The sequence below is a fragment of the Malus domestica genome, chromosome 01 (genome assembly GCF_042453785.1).
Source record: "Malus domestica chromosome 01, GDT2T_hap1".
In the NCBI taxonomy this organism is placed as follows: Eukaryota; Viridiplantae; Streptophyta; class Magnoliopsida; order Rosales; family Rosaceae; genus Malus; species Malus domestica.
The window spans coordinates 20,730,261-20,741,047 of NC_091661.1; the positions used below are offsets into that span (position 1 = coordinate 20,730,261).

A 10,787-nucleotide genomic window follows, 5' to 3' on the forward strand; every position below is an offset into this window, starting at 1 on the left:
TTGTTACTTAAAATCCAGAGAGTTTATTTTTACAATCCAAAAATAGTGACCCATCGTTATTATTGAACAGCATGCAGATCTCAAATTTATTTTCTAGAGAAACAAACGATGAACTCTACTGATGAAGAAAATTTGAAAAACAGTATCTCGAATACATTATGAATAATAACGATGATCACATTTCAACGAAATAATACAAAATATAGCATGAGGATCTATATTTTTGTTTCAAAGAAAAAGAAGGTCTGCAAAACAATGATGAACTCCATTAACAACGAAAATCTGGAACTCAACCTAAAAAAATTAGGAGTAAAATCGACAAATCATAATTTATTATAATTGGGTCATTTTTAGTTGAACTACTTTAATATGAGCCTTGTATTAATCATTAAACAAAACTTATAACATGGTTTTTTTATTAAAACTAAAACTTTTCAATCATTTTTCATTAGTTTTCAGTTCTTGGCTGGGCGTAATTTGATCTTCAAGATCGCCACTATTGCAAGAAGCGGAAAATCAGACCAAACATAAAGTATACAAGTCTTGTCTTGACGTGAATAGTTGACAAACCTAGCAATTACAAAACCATTTGATGTTCTTTTTAACATGTTCTGGGTGTTGCACCTAGTAAAAATAAGACATGCCAAGGACAATTCCAGTGCCCATGTGAGTGATTGTTGTAATTGACCTATGTGCATAAATGATTTCAAAATGTATTAACGGCAAGCTGTCTACTTCTCTCTTCCATCTTATTGCTTGTGTGAGAAGTTAAATTTTTAAAATGCAGTTAGTTCATGAGACTAGAACTTGTGACTTAATCCCGATAAATTAGAGACTGAGTGTTACTTAACCAAATGGTCATGTGCATATATTCGTGAGTTCGAATAGGTAGAACCACATTATATTTTGGACCCAAGTTGTACCCAGCTAACCGAAACATTGTTAAAACAAATTCCCTGCTTGCATTGTCTACTTGTATTCAATTCGATAAAGCAGTACATTTTAAACGCTTAAACGCCACTTAAGGTCTAAGTTACAGCTTGTTCTTGGTAAATAGCAATGCCGAGGCATTCACAACCAGAAAATTAGAGTTGCAAACACCAGCATCCGTCGTGCCATCACGAGTATAACTTATTTAAAAGTTCCAAGAGAAGAACTGCTGCCGAGTCCTTGGCCTTCTTAACACTGGGCATAGGCTCCCCGACACATTCGTCTGTCCATCCCCTGTCCGAGGTATTCACACGTACCGCAAATGTGAACTTCTTTGCATGTGCAGGGCCACCCTCATTCACACACCTAAACATGCAAACATATCAAACGTTTTGAAACAGTCAAAAACCAAATAAATTTAAAACGTAGTACGAGCTAGAAATTTTTATCTCGAATCCCTACAAAACTATGACTTCCAAACTTATGTTTAATTCCACGTACTTCCTCTCTAGTGATAGTAAGTGTTAATGATGTGTTCAAAATTTCTTACCGGTAAAACGGCATGGGCCAATTTTTCCGCAAGCATATGTCATTCAAAGTTTGTCGAGTAAATGTTTGGCTACCATTCTTCTTCTTCTTCCCATTCTCCTCCTTCTCTTTTGCTTCAGCTGTTTCCTTGTCTTTCAAAACAGCAAGTGCATTCCTAGCAGCCAGTTTCTGTGCCATCTTCTTTTGCGGATTCTGAGCAATTGCCATCTGGATGCCATCAATGAAGACTTCGACTGTAGCCACATTTCCACTTCGAGTGGCTTTGTATTCCAAGCCTTCAGCCAGTTGCTGGCATCTTTCTTGCAGCTCACGCACCGGATGCATTGGCAGTGTCTCTGGAGTAACCATTGGTTGCAGCAGAGGTTGAAAGACCTATGACCACAGAGATGGAAAGACCAGAAATTCATGGATTAGTTTCCCAAACTCATCACCAAAAGAACATTGAAAAGTGAAAATGCAGATTAGCTAGTGCCTTGACAGAGATCTACCTTCCAAACAGCTCCGGTATCACGTCCACTGTCAAGAAAAACGGCACCAGCAATAGATTCAAAAATGTCACCCAGAACCTTTGGAGCTTTGCAATCTCCCAAACCAAAGGAGTTGAACCCTGGCTTTGATAATTCATTTCCGACTTCCTTCACAAAGTCATGAATCTGTAAACAGAATCCAAAAACACTAAATTAGGATCTAGGCTGTGTGCTCGCAGCTAACCTGCCTAATCCATAAACAAGATAAGATAACCATCAGCTCACCATTCAAGTATGAGAATCCAAAGTTTTAAGTGTAAGAAAGAGACTTGAGTACCTGTTTTTCAAGGGCAGTCGACCCATGCCGAAGGTGCACATGGAGATAATGTTTCACAGCAACACGTGCAAAGTTTTCATTGTTAACAGCAGCAGCTCGCAGATCAGTCAACCTGCCCGGAGGTAGATTTGTGTACGTGAAGAACAAGTGCCTGGTAATGAGATGATCTAAGACGGCATCACCAACAAACTCCAGCCGCTGATAGCAGGATACTCCAGCAGATGGTCGAGAAGCATGACTAATGGCTTCTACCAAAAAGCCCCTATCACTAAATTTAAAATTCAGAGCACCTTCTAAGGCATCAAAGTTGACACTCCTAAGTACACTCTCTGGAACGCTAGATGGCTTTGGTATGCACTCTAGCCCATCGGGGTCAAGCTCTATCTCAATTCCAATCCACTTCATGAGATGGTTAGCAGCATTTTTCCCACCTTCAACATAATAAACTCCAATAAGTGCTTCGACAACATCTGCAAGTGTCTTGCTAGAGAGGACTCTATAAGAACTCGAGTCACCTTCAAGCTCCCCATCCTCCAGCTCATCATCCTCATATATATCACCAGGGCGATCCATTTGCCCTACAGGGTTTTCCTCCTCGTCAAACAAGGACGATTCTCCATCGTTCGTATACTCATCAAAGACGGGTAACACCCCAGGTGCAGCCCACCGAGATGGAGAAAAGCGATCTGATTGGATATATGACTGAAGTCCTTTTTTCAATGCATACTGGTATAAAACCATGTTGCTAACCATTTGTTGCCTCATCCTAGTAAGCTGACCCTCGTGTTTCTGAGGGTATTTAAGAAAGAGAAATCGACTAACAACCCATTTCAGGTAAGCATCACCCAGAAGCTCTGCTCTTTCATAGCAAAATGTCTCCTGGCATGAAGCGGCTGTCAGGGCTTCTAGGATCTGTAGATAGCAGGCAACACACATTAATCAAGTAGTTAATAGCCACTTAGAATAAGCACTTGAGATGATAAAATACCTTTGAAGCAGGGACAGAATAGTTTATCATATCTTTGAGTTCAACTGCAAGCAGCATGCTTTCAACCCTTCTCATTATTGAGGGTAGTCTCTGGGCACCACGGACAAGTGATCCGGGCAATGGGTGTACTAAACAAAGCTCGGGAGGGAGGAAAACATAGTACGTTTTGTCAAGAGTTTCTTCAGATTCACCATCTTGTTCTGCATAAAATCTCCATTAGCTCAAAAAAAAAAAAAAAGGTGAAATGTAAATTAATTTAAGGGTAAAGATTAGAGCATACCTTCCGTGTGTTCAAATCGCGGAGACAGGAGATTCTTGCAATATGAGACACCCCGTCCTCTTATTAAAGGTTGTTGCTTATAGACCAACTCAACTCCATACCTATATAAAGAAGATCAAAGAGCCAAATGCACCCTTCACTGTGCAAGAAGAAAGAAGAAAGCTTCTCCAATCTGTAAGGATTCGCAACTATTGGCACTGGAAAATTTATTGGAACATTTCATTGATGAATCAAAATTTTCCACCCGACAATAGTTAACTACTTCCTTCCAGATTAAAACTAGGTGGTGTTTGGTCTGTGACATGAATAAAATTTTCATTACCCCGACAAGTGCAAATGAAAATGTTTCCATTCACTTTCTAACATTTCTAAAAACAAAATGCTACTCAGGAACCAAGCACCACCATAGCTTTCCTCTTCTTCAAGCACATAATCTCAGGGGCATTGTAGCCGTCCATTAAGAATTGACTAGTTTCTAGGTTTAGGAGAATAAATCTAGAAAGGCATAATAAAATAACTAAAAAAACATCAGAATCTAGAATGGAAAAGTGTATCATACTTTTGCTTGTAATAATCAGCATATGAGCTGTACTCCACAGGGCCAAGGTAGCCTTCTTTCCGGGGGAAAGAGTTTTCTGCCGTCATATCATAGCATATTGAATCCACATAAAACCTCTTCCCTGAGTGAGCAGCTGTCACAATCCTCCCGACCAAGCCTTCGACACTGACACATGTAGGATCAGCCATAAATAACTTGTCTTTGGGCAAATCTACCGGCCTTCTAATATCTAGGGCATCCCGATCAGGCATCAATCCGGAAGCTTTAACAACATCAAACTGTGCCACAGCTCCTCTGATACCATAGGTTGGATGGGATTTTTGTCCAAAAGCCATGCCATGACGTAATTTCGCGAAACCATACTCCCTTCTGTCTCCACCTAGAGTACGCTCACTTGTGCCAAGGGAAACATCAGGTCGAGCTCTTTGAAGGGGATTATTCCAAGCCTCTGCACCATTTATATTTTCAACCAGATCCCAATCTATTTCTTTCATAGGATCCACACACTTATCGCTAACCACAGGGACAAATAAATAAGCCTTTGCAGGATCCCAAGGAGTGGTGGAAGGTTTGACATCCACGTCCAATACAATACTCATCAATCTTACATGAAAACTTTTAAGGGACGCCAACTGTACACAAGAAATTGAAAATTTGTTTAAAAATCTGTAGCTGAAAATCTAAACAGTAAAACCGTTTTAAAATTTATCACATTCGAGTAGGGTAAGAATTATCAACCTGACTTTCAGTAATATATATTGAACCCCTGAAGACAAGGGATGCCTTTGTAGTCATGGTTCGAGCGATAAATAGATCCATCGACATCGATAACACCTATTAACAGAAAACCAGTTAGCAAAGAACAGGGAATGAAAAATAGATGTCATCACGCCAAAATGGAAATAACGTACCTCTGCATCCAGTTCATTTCCTACTAGAACTGCGAAATCTGAAACTTGATTCAAGAAAGGATCTTTTGAAGAGCCAGAGTTTACACATTTCACGCCATACATGTAAACATGAATCAATTCCGAGTCACGGCCCAAATCTCTTCCAGATAAGATCCATTCTCCCTGAATGCCAGAGAGTAAACAATGAGTACCGTAACACATATACATAAAAAGCAGGAACCTTAACCAAAGATCAGCAGAGATAAGCTAAAGCATATGACATGCAGGATGAACTTACCTTGAGAATATTAGCTACACCTTCGGGATAGAACTCTCTGTGCCTAGCAGTTCCAGGAAGTGGATCTCCATCATCATTCTGGTCAACCTGTTCTTTTTCTTCCCCGCTTCCCTTGTCTGGCAAGAGCATGTCGGTAAATGCTCCCATCTCATGGAGTTTCTTGCAAGCAGCCAAGCAAACAGCCTGCACGATAAGGAAAAGATAAGCCCAAATCCTTGGATGATGTGAAGCAAAGGTATCATGATCGTAAAAAACAAAAGCATGCCTGCTGTGCAAGGTGCATAGAACTGGACACGGGACCCTCAAGTGTCTCAAATTGTGCGTTACAAGGGAGTTGAAGTTTGCATGAATATTCAGTGTGACCTCCTTGCTTCTCATGCCTCACCATAACAAACTCAGGACGAAGAATTGAGTACCTGAACAACAAATTTAAAGCAAAATCAGTAACATGGACCTACTTATAGATGTCGTGGCAAAAACATTACTCTGATGAAAGAAGAACCTGTCGCTGGGAAGCTGAGAGCAGTAGAAATGGATGAGTCCAACAGCAGAGTTTAAGCTCACAACAGCACCGGTTGACTCCACCTGGTACACTGTCCCTGGCGTTGTATCCACTGAAATTAGCCTATCACTATCCTTCAGATGACTCAGGTCAGTTCTCTCTATTGCTTCCTTCCGTAAAGTCTCCTCGCTATTCCTGGCATTCCTTAAGAATGCTTCATGCGCCAGATTTCCTCTACAGGGCACCCAAAAGAAGAAGAGAAGGTTTGATGTCAGTTATCCTATGAAAGATAATGAACTGATCAAAGTACAATGTGACAAATTTCACACAAAGAAACAAATGAGTTTTAAGTAATATTAGCCATTGTTATATGAAAAATCAGTGGTGACCATTACTGATATTAATGGTAATATGGAGCCCAAGCAACTAAGTACCTCTCCACCATTAAGATGTAATCAGACCCAGGTTTTCTAGCACGACCCCTGGACTGAATGTAAGCCAAAACAGTTTTTGCAAGGTCAAACCGAATAACAACATTGCACTGCCGGATATCAAGTCCTTCCTCAGCAACACTAGTCGCAACTAACAGTGTCACCTGCGAAGAAGTAAAAGAAAGTTTTAGATCGGAGAAGATTGAATCATGAAGACCGCCTTCCATTCAATTTAGTACAAAAACATGGTATTTATACATACACGGCCATCCTTGAATTTGGCAATAGTGTCCTGCATTTGGCAACTTCTCATTTCCTGACTATTGTTGTGGCCGATAAGGCTAGCACACTCTATAAAACCTAAAGAAGGAAGTTCTGCGAAGACCTGCATGTTTGGAAGAACACTATTGGGTGAGGAAATTGAAACAAGAAATGATAAAAAAAGACAAATAATATCTATGCATTCTTTAATTCGAAAAGAACAATATCTAATAACAAATACTACCTTGGGAAGAACTAAAGCAGACACAACTCGCTCCACAAAGATGATTGCACGAAAATCTTCTGTATGCTGATACTTGAGAAGTACTTTCACCAGTGACTGCACTTTTGGAGTCACCTTCCCATCAGCTACAGCAGCTCCCATTATCACATCTACATGCTCCCCGCCAGAGACAACTACACAGCACAGAGAGATAACTTTAGATGAAATGTCGATCAAATGAACTCATTAACTCGGGGAATGAATGATGAAGAGCATGGTCGAAAAAGTAAACAACCCGACTAACCATGACTATCAGGTAGCTCTCCTTCCTCCATCTCATCAGGGTCATTTCCATCACAAGAAACGCCATTTTCTGAATCTGCTACTTTTGTTTCCTTGTCCGAAACAGCTCCCTCTGATAGCTGACATTGTAAGAGATTTACAACTTTGCTCAGGTAGGATTCCTGAAACTTGACATCAAGCTGGTAGTTTGCCCTCTCGTCATTTTGTAAGGCTGTCAAGAAAGATTGTGCAACCTGGGAAAGAAACCGTGTGAGCAATAGTTTCATAAATGATTATATAACTGACTTAGGCAGAAATATTATTAAATTGTACCTTGTAAGCACACCATTGACCCAGTTCACCGAGCGCATAATTAATAGCCCTCAACTTTTGAATTAGGTTAACAGCCCCATCACTTTCTGTTCTTTCAGAAACACCATACACTTGGCGCAGCTCTTCCTTGGCCCCAGCATCTCTGGCTCCCATAAATTGCCATTTACTTTTTCTAGAGCTGAACTTTGCAGCTTCTTCAACTTCCGTTTCCATCTTTTTTAGCTGCTCATGAAGGGACCATAAGCTAGCTCCTTTATCATACTGCACCACTGTTTCGGAAGGCATTGGAACATGCTTTTCAAGCTCCTTACGGTCCTTTATGGTACAAACAATGGAATCTAGTTTACTTTCAAGATTACGAATCTTTATTGCACAATCTATTTGGCTGGAAACACCTGGATGAAACATAATCATAAGAATCGTCAATATATTTTGATTTAAAACGTCGCCTTGAAAGTATTAAGAGTTGAATTTAAGACACACGATCTTGAGTAATTTCATAACTCGACAAAAGAAAATACCTTTTAAATTAACAGGAGAAGCAGTCATCCCAAATACAGACGGTCTCTTCTCCTTTGGGGTTGTATGATAGAACTCAGACATCACTAAAGAATACGGATGTTTCTTCACAGCGTGATGACACTCATCCAGAATCAAGAGATTGATTGCTTCCATTTTTATAATGCTGTGCCTCAGAATGTTCAACAGAATTTGAGCTGTCATTACCAGAACCTGCAGGGGAAAATGTCAAATTGTAATCAAGGAACCGAGGACCCAGCAGGAACCATCCTAAGCTACAGGATTGACAGGAGTGGAGTAACCTATCAACCTTCTATTCTTGATACAGTAATGTATTGCTATCGGACGCAAAACCTTTTAGCTTAAACCCCCATAGGATTTTTCAAGGGAGCGGAGCATTCAGTTTTAGAAATTAATTCTACACTTTAGGGTTTGTTATTCTTCTGGACAAATTCTTGCTCTTCTCCCTTTTCGTTTTAGATTTCTTGCTCTTCTCCTTTCTCGATTTCATTTCCTTGTATTTTCAAACTTAAGTTTGTTAATGTACACTGCCAGTGTACTTTTTGGACTCTCTCACTTTTCCCCTATAATACTATCACTCAAATGCTAATGTGCACTAGAAAACATTAGAGGGACAACCATGCGGACGGAAATTAGATGACGCACGCCAACACCAAGCACAGGTCACAACAAACAAATATACATTATAAACGCATAAGAGAAGTAGAACAAGTAATAGCAAGTGAAATGATACCCAAAGTTTTACTGAAATATATCATTAGAAAATAACAGCATTTAGAACATAAGACGAGTAACAAAATATACAGGATATGTTCTAACAACTAAAACGGTAAGACCTACCTGTTTCGTGTCGAATTCATGCTGCCATCTTCGGGTGTCCCAGAAATCTTGGCCCATCTCACCACAATAATGGCCCACTTGGAAACCAGTTCGCTCACGAATAACTTCAGCTTGCTGAATATGAACAAGACAAAAACATACCATAAACTCAAAAAGTGCAAATTACAACGGATGGACACCACATAAAGTACTTCTAAGCAGAAAACGAGCACTTCAACTTACACACGCATTACCTGATAAACAAGGGGAACTTTAGGAACGAGAAATACAGCGAGCATCTTTTTGTTCTGCTTTTGCTGCATATCACTGCAAACACTTTGCATGAGAAGCACGGCAATGAGTGTCTTTCCGGCACCTGTTTCAAGAAAAGCTATTGTATTTCTCTTCTTTGCTTGTTCAAGCACATCCAATTGATACTTCCTAGCTTGTTCCTCAGGAATTTTTTCTTTAACCTCCTCCGGTTTCTTCTCAGCCTTCCCATTGAATTGCTGGTTTTTCATATCAGCTATCCTACCCTCTTTGTTATGATCAGGTTCATAAGTCCCTAATCGAAAAACAAGCTCATTCGTTCCCAACTTATCCCTCTCCCAATAACCCTTTGCCTCCCTGTCTCTACCACCCTCCCTCCTATTGTAAGTACCATAATTCTCTCTTCTCCTAATCCGATCTCTATCTCTATCTCTATCCGTCCGATCAATATCCTCGGAATCACGAGGCCTCTTCCTACCAAAACTCTTGTCCCTCATGTTATATTGCCCTCTGCCTGAACCATACCTCCTTCCGTTATCCAAAGCAACCCTCTTGGAGAACCTCTCTTCACCATCCATATCTCTCTCCCTCACAACCCCATTACCCCTCCTCTTTTCAAACCTTTGATAACCATTCCGATCACCCTTACTCTCTCCATTATCAGCCTCCAAACTCCTCCCTCCACTCCGAACATTGTGTCCAACCGAGTCATCAGCATTCTCCCTATTCACAACCACCGGCGGCTCAATCTTATCACAACCCTCAACAACAGCAATGCCAGTACCACCGTTGGCATTCACATCTGAATTCGGACCAGTCGCACCAGGGAGGCCAGCACCGCTCTTGATACTGTCAAGAATGTGATCAATCCCCCCGAAAAAATCGCCCACCAACCCATCCTCCTCCTGGTTGCAGCCATTGCCATTGGCCACCGCCGCCACCAGAGGAGGACCACAAACTGGAGGTTCACAGAACTCCACGAAATCACCAATCACATCACACGGTATGTCCTCACAAGCATCCAGCCAGTACGAAGGCCGAACCGCCTCCTCACTGGGAGCACCATTCCCAGTGTCCCCAGAAACCCTAGCCTCCTCCATTGCTAAACCCCAGTATATATTTCAGACTATATCTATATAAATAATATGTATAACAACCTAGATACTAAAATATTGTATAAAAATCTAAAATTCAGCTGAATCCAATCAAACAACAACAACAACAACAATTAAATCGAAATCGAAATCGAAAGGCGAAGATTGTTAGAGGGAGAGAGTAAGAGAGGAGTGGATAGACCGTTCGGATACGCAGAATGAATGAACGATTGAAGAAACAATGGCGGTCTTTTATGAAGAAACCCTAATTAAAGACCATAACTTTTCTTCCTTTTTTTTGTGGGGATTTTTTTTCTTCTTTTCTGAGATTCCCACGGTCTATCTACGCCTATTCTGCTCTCTATCTCTCTTCTTCTTCTTCTTTGACCGGACCCTCACGCTTCCCCCGTGCTCTCTCACTCTTGATTCCTTTGCTCTCTCTCTCTGCTTTCAGATTTTTAGAGAGAGAGTGAGAGAGGAGGGCAAAATTCAGACACTTTCCCTATATGTACTTTTGATATTCCTTTTCTACCCTTTTTTGCAACATCGGGAAATTCTCTTTTTCCACTCTGGAGATTTTTTCGTTCTTCCTAATAAACACTATCATGTGGTTTTATCATTCTACGTCGGATAATATCATGTGGTGTGATAAGATAAAAGAGGCTTGGAAATGGAAAATCATTCTTTATTTTTTTTCCATGTTTGATAAATTACTGCAAGTGGTCTAATATCTT

General features: G+C 40.5%; 1 protein-coding gene across 1 annotated transcript; it reads right to left on the reverse strand.

The window, feature by feature from the left end:
- Positions 1-939: 939 nt before the first annotated feature.
- Positions 940-10,548, reverse strand: LOC103422522 (endoribonuclease Dicer homolog 1). Its single transcript, XM_008360618.4, has 20 exons — positions 8,944-10,548; positions 8,711-8,824; positions 7,852-8,062; positions 7,331-7,725; positions 7,020-7,251; positions 6,737-6,909; positions 6,494-6,616; positions 6,235-6,395; positions 5,801-6,034; positions 5,564-5,714; positions 5,299-5,481; positions 5,022-5,183; positions 4,849-4,944; positions 4,111-4,742; positions 3,552-3,652; positions 3,272-3,471; positions 2,284-3,195; positions 1,968-2,132; positions 1,481-1,851; positions 940-1,296 (listed from the first exon to the last, which is right to left on the reverse strand). Exons 1-20 carry the CDS (start codon positions 10,057-10,059, stop codon positions 1,119-1,121), a joined length of 5,910 nt encoding a protein of 1,969 aa, XP_008358840.2. The 5' UTR covers positions 10,060-10,548; the 3' UTR covers positions 940-1,118.
- Positions 10,549-10,787: the final 239 nt, after the last annotated feature.